At 51.7% G+C, this 12,591-nt stretch overlaps 1 protein-coding gene across 1 annotated transcript in view; it reads left to right on the top strand.

Moving 5' to 3' along the window:
• The window catches only part of NOTCH3 (notch receptor 3), a 34,178-nt gene extending 25,399 nt beyond the window's left edge, over positions 1-8,779 (top strand). The window contains exons 29-33 of the mRNA XM_044253838.1: positions 164-326; positions 1,441-1,745; positions 2,000-2,147; positions 5,764-5,861; positions 6,668-8,779. Coding sequence (XP_044109773.1) covers positions 164-326; positions 1,441-1,745; positions 2,000-2,147; positions 5,764-5,861; positions 6,668-7,720 — 1,767 coding nt within the window. The 3' untranslated portion in view covers positions 7,721-8,779. The remainder of the gene's footprint in view (positions 1-163; positions 327-1,440; positions 1,746-1,999; positions 2,148-5,763; positions 5,862-6,667) is intronic.
• Positions 8,780-12,591: the final 3,812 nt, after the last annotated feature.

Genomic DNA, 12,591 nt, shown 5'->3' with positions numbered 1-12,591 from the left:
TGTCAATTTCCTGTTTCCGTAGGTATAAGAGAAGGAGGATATTCATGGTATCTTGGGACTGTGAGTGCATTTCCATGAGAGGAACCTGTGAGGGTGCTCAGACTGTCCCTCTAACTGTATCTCTCTCAAACCCTTGTGAGAGCCTTGGTCCTTGTGCCTCCAGGTAGAGGAGCCCGGTGTGGGGGCCGAGGATACTGTGGATTGCCGCCAGTGGACCCAACACCACCTGGTTGCTGCAGACATCCGTGTGGCGCCGGCCATGGCGTTGACACCCCCGCAGGGCGATGTGGATGCCGATGGCATGGATGTCAATGTGCGAGGCCCAGGTCAGTGACGGGGCCTCCCCGCCAAGGATGCCCCTTCCCCGTCCTGCTGTGAAAAGTTGCATCTAGGTCTGCGTTCTGGGGGAGAGTTGGCTGTGTCCAGCGTGCATCTGTGGGGTTGTGTTTAATCAGGACTCTTGGTTGTGAGTGATAATAGCCCAGCTCAAACTAGGTGAAGTAAAACAAGGGATTTACTGGCTCTTGTAACCAGAAGCGTCATGGATTTTTGGGTCCAGGACGCACGGCCGCCCGGCTCCAGCCTGCGGAGGCGTTCCCCTGGCTGCGCGGTAGACGCAAGCCTCACCAGCCTTATAAAACCTGTATTACCCGCGGCAAAGGCAGAACTTCCAGAATGACCTCTGATTGGATGGGCTAGAGTCACGTGCTCAGCCCTCAGCTAATCAGTGTGCTCGGGAGTTGGAATATGCAGATGAATTCAGGGGGCGGAGCTAAAGGCTCTCTTTGAGCCAGGGACTGGGTTTAGCGCTATCCAAGGCTGGAGGGTGGGGAATGGGGTGCGCGTGGCTCCCCTAGCGAGGGTAAATGCTCACGCGGAATGTAGTAGATCACAGTATTTGGATCCTCTTGGATCCGTCTTTGCCACATTTCAGGGTAGTTCTCCCCCAGCTCATTTTGCTTTTCCAAACGGCCTGCTCCTGTGGCTCTCTTTTGAAATTCCTCAAGCTACCAGGGTCTGAGCTGCCTGGGATCTTATGTCCCTGGAGTGGCTCTTACCCAGTGGGTGGGGGCGTGGGAAAGGCACAGCTCTTTCGCCTCGAGCAGTTTGAGGTACAGCTCAGCCCCCAGAGTCCCCCTTCAGGATCAGGCTGACCTAACCTCCTGGGAATTTGCCTGAGGCTGAAGGCTTGCTCCTCCCTCCCTCTTGGATCCCCTCCTGCTTCCTGGATCCCCTCTTGTGACAAATCACGGAAGGGCTGCCTGTGAATCCTCATCTGGGCTGGCTTCTGGGGTACCTGACACAGGTGTGTGTGTGCACACGCCATTCCCTTTTGTGCTCCCATGTGTCCCATTTCCTGCTAATGCAGTGTCCTCAGTGGTATTCCCTGGAAAGGTCCCTGTGCCCACCTCCCTTGTGACAGACTCCTGGTCCCCACAGATGGCTTCACCCCACTGATGCTGGCTTCCTTCTGTGGGGGGGCCCTGGAGCCAATGCCCACCGAGGAGGATGAGGCAGAAGACACATCAGCCAGCATCATCTCAGACTTGATCTGTCAGGGAGCCCAGCTTGGGGCACGGACTGACCGCACAGGCGAGACGGCCCTGCACCTGGCTGCCCGCTATGCCCGGGCTGATGCAGCCAAGCGGCTGCTGGATGCAGGGGCAGACACCAATGCCCAGGACCACTCAGGGCGCACTCCTTTGCACACTGCTGTCACCGCGGATGCCCAGGGTGTGTTCCAGGTGAGATGCACCAACCCCTTTGGACTCTGGAGCTGGCACACGCATCAGACCTGGGTTTGAGCCCTCGTCCTACAAAATACAGCTCTGTTTTTCTCATTTGGGAAGTGGCAATATACCGAGGCTGGCAGGTAGCTGCTTCCTGAACTTTGTGGAGTCTAGGGGCTGTGGGGATTGGGGAATTCAGGGGACTTAGGGATGCTCCTGGTCCCTCTGTTAATGCCATGACCCTCCCTTCTGCATGCCTTCTCTTCTAGATTCTCATCCGGAACCGCTCCACAGACCTGGATGCCCGCATGGCAGATGGCTCCACGGCACTGATCCTGGCAGCCCGCCTGGCGGTGGAGGGCATGGTGGAAGAGCTCATTGCCAGCCATGCTGATGTCAATGCCGTGGATGAGCTTGGTAAGCTGTGGGGAGTAGCAATGGGTGGAGGATTTAGAGGGTGTCCCTTGGGCCCTGACTGTCATGTATGTTATGTGAATTAGGTGAATTACTTTGAGACCCAATCACTGAAACTCACATATGAGGGCTTTGACATGGACTTCAACTCACATGCTTTTTTTTTCTTTTTTCACGGCGTCCCCTAGCCCATAGGACACCTCAGTGACTTAGAAAAAGGCTGCTTTCCCCAAGGCACGTCATTTCCCTCTGTTTTGTTAGAAGAACCTACTCTGCTGCCCTCTGCTGGACAGTTGGCATACTATGTGAATTAGCCAAATCCACACGTGGTGTTTGTTACCTACCTCTGTGGAGATGGCTTGATGGCCCAGGTCCTGGCCGGAGTGGATTCACAGCAACCTGCCCTCATAGCCGGAGGATCTCACACAGCTGCAGACACACTCAGATGCTCATAAACATCCCTGGGAGCTGCTGTTCTCAACCTCTGCACCATTTACACTTGGGATTGAATGATTCTTTTTGAGGAGGGCTGTCCTTGCAATGTAGAATATTAAGTGGCATCCCTGGCCTTGACCCACTAGATGCCAGCAGCACTCCACTCCCTAGCTGTGACAGCCCAGAATGTCTTCAGACATTGGCAAATGTCCCTGGGTGGGGACATCACCCCAGTTGAGAACTGTGGCTCTGGAAGTCCGCTGTCCAATAGAACTTGCCATGATGATGGAGATATTCCTGGTCTGTGCCATCCATTGTGGTGGCCGCCGGCCACACTTGGTGGCTTTGGAGCTCTTGAAATGTGGCTAGGGTGAATGAAGGGCTAAATGTCTTATTTCATTTAAAAATTTTTAAAGGTTTTATTTATTTATTTCACAGAGAGAGAGAGCGAGAGAGTAAGCATGAGTTGGTGGGGGGAGAGGCAGAGGGAGAGGGAGAAGCAGACTCCCCACTGAGCAGAGAACCCAACACCAGGCTTGATCGCAGGATCCCAGGATCATGACCTGAGCTGAAGGCAGATGCTTAACTGACGGAGCCACCCAGGCACCCTTATTTAATTTTTTAACCTTTGTTGTCCTTGCCTTTTTTTTTTTTTTCAAAGCTTTATTTTTTTATTTTTTTAAAGGTTTTATTTATTTATTTGACAGAGAGAGATCACAAGCAGGCAGAGAGGCAGGCAGAGAGAGAGAGGAGGAAGCAGGTTCCTTGCCGAGCAGAGAGCCCGATGCGGGCCTCGATCCCAGGACCCTGAGATCATGACCTGAGCCGAAGGCAGCGGCTTAACCCACTGAGCCACCCAGGCGCCCTTCAAAGCTTTATTTAGATATAATTCACATACCATACAATTTAGCCATTGGAAGTATAACATCCAGTGGCTTTTCATATAATCACATGGTTGTGCCACTGTCATCACAATACAATTTAGAACATTTTCATCACCTGGAACACAAGCTCTCACTGTTACTGACCCCCTCCAATCTTGTCTTCCTAGCCCTGGGCAACCACTAATTAATGTACTTTCTCTATCTATGGATTTGCCTACTCTGAATATTTCCTATAAGGGGTATCAAATAATATGTGGTCTTTTTTGATTGGCTTCTTTCACTCAGGGTAATGTTTTTAAGGTTTATGAAGTGTGATAGCATGGATCAGTACTTTTAACTTGTTTTTAAAATTTTAAAAAAGATTTTATTTATTTATTTGACAGACAGAGATCACAAATAGGCAGAGAGACAGGCAGAGAGAGAGGGGGAAGCAGGCTCCCTGCTGGGCAGAGAGCCCTATGTGGGGCTCCATCCCAGGACTCTGGGACCATGACCCGAGCCAAAGGCAGAAGCTTTAACCCACTGAGCCACCCAGGCGCCCCTGTTTTTAATTTTTTAATGATCAAATAATATTCGGTTGTATGGATATACATTTTGTTAATCGGTTTATCCGTTGATGGATATTAGGGTTGTTTCTGCTTTTTGGCTACCACTACTGTGAACGTTCGTGTTCATGTTTTGGTGTGGATGTATGTTTTCATTTCTCTTGGGTACAAATCCAGGAGTGGCATTGCTGGGTGGGTCGTGTGGTCATGTGATCACTCTGTGTTGGACCTCGTGGGGAGTGGCCAGACTGTTTACCACAGTCCCCGCCCCGGTTTGATGCCCCTGCCAGTGGAGCACGAGGGTTCCAGTTCCAGTTTCTCCATATCCTCCCAAACAGTTGTTACTGTCTGTCGTTTGTGCCTTCCTAGTGGGTGTGCATGGGCATCTCACTGTGGTTTTGATTTTTATTTCCCTGCTGGATAATATATTGAGCGTGTTTCCCTGTGCTTATTGCCCATTTGTAGATCTTCTTTGGAGAAATGTCTATTCTGATCCTTGGCCCATTTTTAAATTTTTTTTTGTCATCTTAGGGGTCTTTTTTGTTTTTTAAAAGATTTTAGGGGTGCTTTTGTGGCTCAGTGGGTTAAACCTCTGCCTTCGGCTCAGGTCACGATCTCAGAGTCCTGGGATCGAGCCCTGCTTCGGGCTCTCTGCTCGGCGGGGAGCCTGCTTCCTCCTCTCTCTCTGCCTGCATCTCTGCCTACTTGTGAACTCTTTCTCTCTATCAAATAAACAGATAAAATCTTTAAGAAAAAATTTAATTCCAGGTGCCGGGTGCCTGGGTTAAGCAACTGCCTCAAGCTTGGGTCATGATCCCGGGGTTCTGGGATCGAGTCCCGCATGGGGTTCCCTGCTCTGCAGGGAGCCTGCTTTTCCCTCTCCCTCTGCCTGCTGCTCTCCCTGGTTGTGCTCTCTCTGTCAAATAAATGGATAAAATCTTTAAAAAAAAAAAAAAGGGAAGATCACTTAAAAAAATTCTTTTAATTCCAGGATAGTTAACATAGTGGGTTTTTGTCTTTTTATTATTGAGTTTTGAGTTTTTTATATGTTCCAGGTTTAGGTCTCTTAGTAGACATATGGTTTATAACTATTTCTCCCGTTTATAGGGTTTCTTTTCACGCAGAAGCACAAACATTTTAATTTTGGTGAAGTACAATATATCTATTTCTCTTGTTATTGTTGCTTGTTTTTTGGTATCATATCTAAGAATCCTTTGCCTAATTCAAGGTCATGAAGTTTTAGTCCTATGTTTTCCTGTAAATATTTTATAGTTTGAGCTCTTATGTTTAGGTCTCTGGTTCATTTTGAGTGAATTTTTGTATTTGGTGTGAGGTCGGGACCCAACTTTATTCTTTCGCATGTGGAGAGCCAATTGTTCCAACAGTGTTCGTTGAGAAGACTGTCCTTTCCCCGTCGAGCACCTATGTTGTTTAGTTGTAATTAGTTTAAATCTGAAGAGCAGTATGTGCCTGGTGGTTACTGCACTGGACAAGCCCAGCTCTAGCTACAACCAGCGCCCCACATAGTACCCCTGCTTATGGACAGTCACACACTGTAGGTTCCCTGGACAGAGAGAGTCACTCCACAGGTCTGCACATACATGGATCCAAACACATGGTCAGATACTCATGGCAGATCCCCCCCGCCAGCCCACCCCCCTAAAAGGCCATATTCTGGATACTCCCCTCCCTCTGCCATGGGATCCTAGCAAATGAACCCAGTCCTAACCTGACCTCTCTTCCTGCACCCCCCAGGGAAATCAGCCTTACACTGGGCAGCAGCGGTCAACAATGTGGAGGCCACCTTGGCCCTGCTCAAAAATGGAGCCAACAAGGACATGCAGGATAGCAAGGTGAGCCCCAGCCCTTGACCCACCAGGCAGTCAGCCCTGGTACAATTCCCTAAATGTGGCAAAGAGCAGGGTGGGGTAAGTTAGTGGGGGCATTTATCTTGCCTGCAGCCAGGTTTCAGTGTAGGATTTGGACCTAACAGGCTCCACCAGGGTCAGAGGAAAAAGCTGTGTGAACTTGGGTAAATTGCTTAACATCTCTGAGCTTTACTGTCCTCATCTTGAAGTGGGGAAGCACTAGTACCCACCACACTTTTGTCTCCTGAGGATTCAGTGAAATCAAACATTTGTAAAATGCTTAGCAGATCCTCAGTAAAACGTAAGTGTTATGATCTTTGTTTTAAAACCCTAGCAAGGGGGAATTACTCTCCTCACTTTATAAATGGGAAGAGTCAGGCCTAGAGGGGCACAGGGTGGATTCTGTCCTTATCTGACGTTTTGATATTTTATTCATTATGTATCTTTTGCAATACTCTTAATTTAAAAAGTAATACATTAAAATATCATTTATTTTGATGATTGTTTTTTGACACCCCTTAAATGTTGTGCCTAAAGAGAGTACCTTACTCTCCTTACTCTAGTCCTGGCTTTGAGGCGTGGTGCTTAGTAGGTCCTGGATGAAAGTGTTTTAAGATCACTTGCCCAGTTTCTGTTAGCAGAGCTGGGATTCTAGCCAAGTCTGTTGGGCTGGAGAGTGTGAATTCTTGGCTCTCAATGTCCACCAGGGGCCTATGAGACCTTGGCCAGGAGTTAGTCCTGGCTCTCGTGACGCTGACCTCTGGTGGGTTCTGTGCCCCACTCCCCCTCAGGAGGAAACTCCATTGTTTCTGGCCGCCCGGGAGGGCAGCTACGAGGCTGCCAAGCTGCTGCTGGACCACTTTGCCAACCGTGAGATCACGGACCACCTGGACAGGCTGCCGCGGGATGTGGCCCAGGAGCGGCTGCACCAGGACATCGTGCGCCTGCTGGACCAGCCCAGTGGGCCCCGTAGCCCTCATGGCCCACATGGCCTGGGGCCCCTCCTCTGTCCCCCAGGGGCCTTCCTTCCTGGCCTCAAGGTGGCACAGTCAGGGGGCAAGAAGAGCCGGAGGCCACCGGGGAAGGCGGGGCTGGGGCCACAGGGCACCCGGGGACGGGGCAAGAAGCTGACGCTGGCCTGCCCGGGTCCCCTGGCCGAGAGCTCGGTCACACTGTCGCCCGTGGACTCGCTGGACTCCCCGCGGCCCTTCGGTGGGCCCCCTGCATCCCCTGGTGGCTTCTCCCTTGAGGGGCCCTATGCAGCAGCCACTGCCACGGCCGTGTCCCTGGCTCAGCTTGGTGGTGCGGGCCGGGCAGGTCTAGGGCGCCAGCCTCCTGGGGGATGCGTGCTCAGCTTGGGTCTACTGAACCCCGTGGCCGTTCCCCTCGACTGGGCCCGGCTGCCTCCACCTGCCCCGCCAGGCCCCTCGTTCCTGCTGCCGCTGGCCCCGGGGCCCCAGCTGCTGAATCCTGGGACCCCCGTGTCCCCCCAGGAACGGCCCCCGCCATATCTGGCGGCTGCGGGACATGGCGAAGAGTACCCGGCAGCTGGCACCCATGGCAGCCCCCCCAAGGCCCGCTTCCTGAGGGTCCCGAGCGAGCACCCTTACCTGACCCCATCCCCCGAGTCCCCTGAGCACTGGGCCAGCCCCTCGCCTCCCTCGCTCTCGGACTGGTCGGACTCCACGCCCAGCCCAGCCACTGCCACGGGGCCTACGGCCACAGCTGCTGGGGCACTGCCTGCCCAGCCGCTCCCCCTTTCTGTCCCAGGCCCCCTAGCTCAGGCCCAGACCCAGCTGGGGCCCCAGCCAGAAGTCACCCCCAAGAGGCAGGTGTTGGCCTGAGGCTCTTCAGTTCCTGGATTTTGGGGGGCCGAACAGATGTCCCATCCTGACTCTCTCTTTCTTTCTTTTTAGACCTTTCCATTCTCTTCTCTCTCCCCCTCCCCTCCTGAAACCTCTCCACCCCCCTGAAGCTGACTGAGATGGGTCACCAGCCTAGGCTTTTTCAGTCCTCCTTTATTTATAGGGGGTGCGTGCTGACCCCCGCCCTCTGGGCCTTGTGAAGAGCCTGGGACCTCCTCCTGTATCCCCCATTCCCACATTCTTCCTCCCCGCCGTCCCTTCCCGCCCTCTCTGGTCTCTGTCCTTACACACTCTGACACGAGTGGATTATTATTATGGTTTTTTTTTTCTTTTTTTTTTTTACATTTTGTATAGAAACAAATTCATTTAAACAAACTTATTATTATTATTATTTTTTACAAAATATATATATGGAGACACTCCCTGCCCCTGCGAACCCCCCAGTGCCCCCGTGGGGCTGAGTCTGTGGGCCCATTCGGCCAAGCTGGATTCTGTGTACCGAGTACACAGGCATGACCGGGATCCTGTGTACCGAGTACACAACCCTGGTGTGTACCACGTAGGCACCCTTGGACGTACCCTCCGGGGCAGGGCTTGGGTGAGACTTGGGAGCCTCTTTCCTATCCCGCCTCCCTCACTTCACTGCATTCCATATGGAACTTGTTCTATAGCTTTGCCGGGGAAGGACCCTTCTGGCCCACAGAGCCCGCCCCAGGTCCCCCCTACCCTAGAGCCTGGGCTACTCCCTTGGAGAACCGGGTGAGGGTGGCTGGTGAGAACAGGACGACCGGGGGAGATGTGTGCGTTTCACTTTGTCTCCCTGTAAATATGGGACTCTAGGAAGGGAAGGAACCACCGGCGTGGCACCCCCTCCTCCTGGTACTCCCCTGGCCCAGCCCCGGGGGCAGAATAGAAATATTTTTAGGCTATTTTTGTAATGTGGCTTCTGGCCACAATCCATGTGTAGCTAAGTTCCCAGGCCTTGTGTTGTACAGCTCCCACTCCCCTCACCACCTAATAAAGGAATAGTTAACACTCCGTGTCACTGGTCTGTGTCTGGGGGGGCGCGGTTGGTGGTACCGGTGGGTCTTCCGTATCTCCGGGGCCAGTGTGTGAGCTGCCATCTTGGAGTGAAGCCCTTTAGCTTGTCCTCCGGCCCTTGCTTCCGCTTTTGACAGCTGACTCCACTGTGGCTCAGAGGTGGTCACCTGACTCGAGGTGAGCCCATCAGAGTCCCCTGCCCCGGAAGGTTTTTACTGAGATGCTAAGAAAGCGGTCAGTTGCCGGAACTTCTAAGGCCAAAGGCAGATGGAGAAATATGGGTGGCCACTCTGGGGTGGTGAGGGCAGCTGAGCACACAGAGCAGAAGAATGGGGCTGACGGAAGCAGAGCTGAGAGCGCAGATGTCTCCGGAGCATTGGAGGCGTCTCTTAGTTCCAGATGGAGCGTCCGTTCCCGTGACTTGAGCATGCAACCCAGTGACTTCAACAGGTCCTTATTCATTGCTTCCGTAAGTGCCCAACGCCGGTTCTGCAGGAATCTCCCCTCTCCCTCATCCTCCCTTGGGTTCTGGAGACAGTGTTGCACTGTGGAATGGATCCTCCCTTCCACATACCACCTTGAATGGGTTTCTGTGTCTTGCAACCAGCTCTGCCCCCAAACGACGTGGTGTTTATACCGGGGACCCTCCTGGAAAGGAGGATGGGATAATCGTCCATCCTGTCATTTTGTCATTGGCCGGGTCCCTTCTCTGCCTCTCCGCTGATCTCGGTTCTTGGTTCTTGAGTTTGGCTGAGAAAGAATTGAGAGCTAAATTCTCCAGCAAGAGTTTGATACAGTAAAAGATAAAGTGTACTCCCAGGAAGGGAGAGTAAGCAGGTCCGGAAGTGGCAACTCTACGAGCGGTCAGGGTTGTCTTGCTTTTACACTTGCATGGGTCCCAGGTCATAGCGAGGGCCATCTCTCTCTACCTCTCTCTCTCTGGTTTCAGGAGTTTGGTTTTATTTTGCAGTACAAAATCATTTGGAGCCATTTGGAGACCGTCATCCCGGAAGCAGGGGCTCTGCAAATCGAAACTGCGTCGCAGCTGGGTTGGTTGAGGAAGACAAGCCTGGGATTCAAAAGAAGCGTCTCTGGGGGCGTCTGGGTGGCTCAGTGGGTTAAGCCGCTGCCTTCGGCTCAGGTCATGATCTCAGGGTCCTGGGATCGAGTCCCGCATCGGGCTCCCTGCTCAGCGGGGAGCCTGCTTCCCTCTCTCTCTCTCTGCCTGCCTCTCTGCCTACTTGTGATCTCTCTCTGTCAAATAAATAAATAAAATCTTTAAAAAAAAAAAAAAGAAGCGTCTCTGCTTACCTGCTTTCTGAGAGGTTTCTTTCCCTTTTGCTTTCCTCAATTTTGTAAGGCCAAAACACGGCACACAGCTTGGGTGGTGTCTGCCTGGGGCTGCCTCCCATCATCTGAGGGACTCCTCCTACTGGTTGGCTTGGTGGGGGGTTGGCCCCCCTCCCCCACCCACCCCAAGGTCCTCGTGGAACTGTCCTGGCAGCCCTCCCCGAAGGGGGTGTCAGAACCGCAAGGTAAATGTATTATTATGAAGCTAGAGGTGACTGGAGGGCAGTGGTTGGAGGGGAGAACACACTCCCGTCCTCTCCGCGCCCCCATGGGTCTGTCTCTGCTGCGTGGAACTCGGTGTCGTCCTTTTGGTCAGTTGGAAAGCATTTGTCCCCCACTCACATCTCGCTGACTGCCTACCCTATCCATTTGGAGTGCCCTTGGTTGCAAGTGACAAAAAAGCCGACTCAACTGGCTTAAACAGGAAAGGAATTTAACAGCTCATTTAACTAAAGAGGACCAGCTTCAGGGGAGATTTGATCTAGTGGCTCAGATGAGGTGAGCAAGGGCTGAATTTCTCTTTATCTCTATAGATTTTTCTCCGGGCATCAGTGTCCCCCTCAGGCTGCACTAGGACCCAAGCTAATCTCTCTTCCCACCCCACACAGCTCTAACCCTCCTTCTCTGTTAGCAAAATCAGGGCAAAGGGCATAGGCCATATTGCACTTTCCAGAGAATTGAGAAGCTTCTAGTTTTTTTTTTTTATTTTTAGATTTTTATTTATTTGAGAGAGAGAGAGAGCGAGAGAGCACAACTGAGGGGCGGGAGCGGCAGAGGGAGAGGGAGAAGCAGGCTCCCCTCTGAGCAGGGAACATGACATGGGGCTCTATCCCAGGACCCCAAGATCATGATCTGAACCAAAGGCAGATGCTCAACCGACTGAGCCACCAGATGCCTTCAGAAGCTTCTAGTTTTGAGGTTGATTTTGTATTGGCCCCAACTGGATCATGTATCTGTCCTCTGACTTAGGTTTTCTCAACATTGACCGTATCAACATTTGGGGCCAGATCATTCTTCGCTCTGAGGGCTGATCCTGTGCATTGTAAAATGTTTAACAGCATCCCTGGCCTCCACCCACTAGATGCTTGCAGCAACACCCCCCCTTCCATTGCAACAATGGAAAATGTCTCCAGACATGGCCAGTTGGTACCCGGGAGTGTGGGGAGTTTCTCTTCAACACCACTGCTCAACCAGTTACTGTGGCAATGGGATGTGGGATGTGCTGATTTCTTAAAGCAAGAGGTCTCTGCTCTGAAACTGGAGGGGTGTGTGTATGTGTGTGTATTTGTGTGTTTGTTAAACTTAGGGACAATCAGGTTTGCAGAAGTAGGCTTTCTGTGGAAACAACTAATACATGTCCCCTCTCTCTCCCCACCTCTGGATAAATCTTTGGAGATGGAACAATCTCTTTTATCATTGTCTTAAGTTTATTTTATGCATGTTCATCTAGCCTCTGGTTGCTTGTTGGGCACTTACTGCATGCCAAATTCTGGACTAGTTGGGAGTAGAATGAGGAATTATATGGCCTATTCTCTGCTCTTATGGTATTTCAGGCAAGTTAGGGGATGGATAGTGGGCCTGCCATTGTGTCCCTTTGGATCTTACCATTCCAGATGTTGGCAGAGTCTCAGAACCCCAAAAACTCTCTACCTGGGGACTTTCTCTTGTGTGGGGCAGGAATTGCCCTCAATATTGAGAGGTAGATAGGAGTTGATGGGTAAATACCCCAGTCTCCTTGCTCCTCTGTGGGGGAAATTCAGAGATGCGTCCCACAGACTCAGAGGATGTCCACTGGGATCGAGTCCATTGCCCATGGCAGCAACTAACTTTCCTGGGAGTCCCTTCCCTAGGACTTTGTGGGATATTCCTTTTTGGAGTGTTCATACTGGATTTCTGGAATAATTTTTCAGATAAAGTCTTTGCATTTGAATCCTTGGCTCCAGAGAGAGCCACCTTAGCTGTGTGTGTGAAGTGACTCAGGGGAGAAACCAAAACATTTGGGGATCTTCTTCCTGAGTGCTACTCAAAGGAAGAGAAAGTCATTCTTTCTACCCACTTTGCTTACTTTATCCTGCAACCCTGACTTTATATAAACAGGGCATTGGAGGGGCGCCTGGGTGGCTCAGCCATTAAGCGTCTCTGCCTTTGGCTCAGGTCATGATCCCAGGGTCCTGGAATTGAGTCCCACGTCGGGCACCCTGCTCAGTGGGGAGTCTGCTTCTCCCTCTCCCTCTGCTGCTCCCCCTGCTTGTGCTCTCTCTCTCTCCCTCTGTCAAATAAATAAATAAAATAATAAAAAAATAAATTGGAGATGCTTGTTCCACAAGGTGGAACCTATTTTCATGTCTGGTGGAGCCAGCTTTTTGTAAGTACATGTGAGACTTCTCTGTTCTGGGGGCTCCCTGGAATGGTTGGGAGAGGGGTGTCTCGTGGGAGAATAGGAAGTCTGTTCACTTCCT

The sequence above is a fragment of the Neovison vison genome, chromosome 6 (genome assembly GCF_020171115.1).
Source record: "Neovison vison isolate M4711 chromosome 6, ASM_NN_V1, whole genome shotgun sequence".
Taxonomy (NCBI): Eukaryota; Metazoa; Chordata; class Mammalia; order Carnivora; family Mustelidae; genus Neogale; species Neogale vison.
This window is presented reverse-complemented; position numbering and strand designations above follow the sequence as displayed.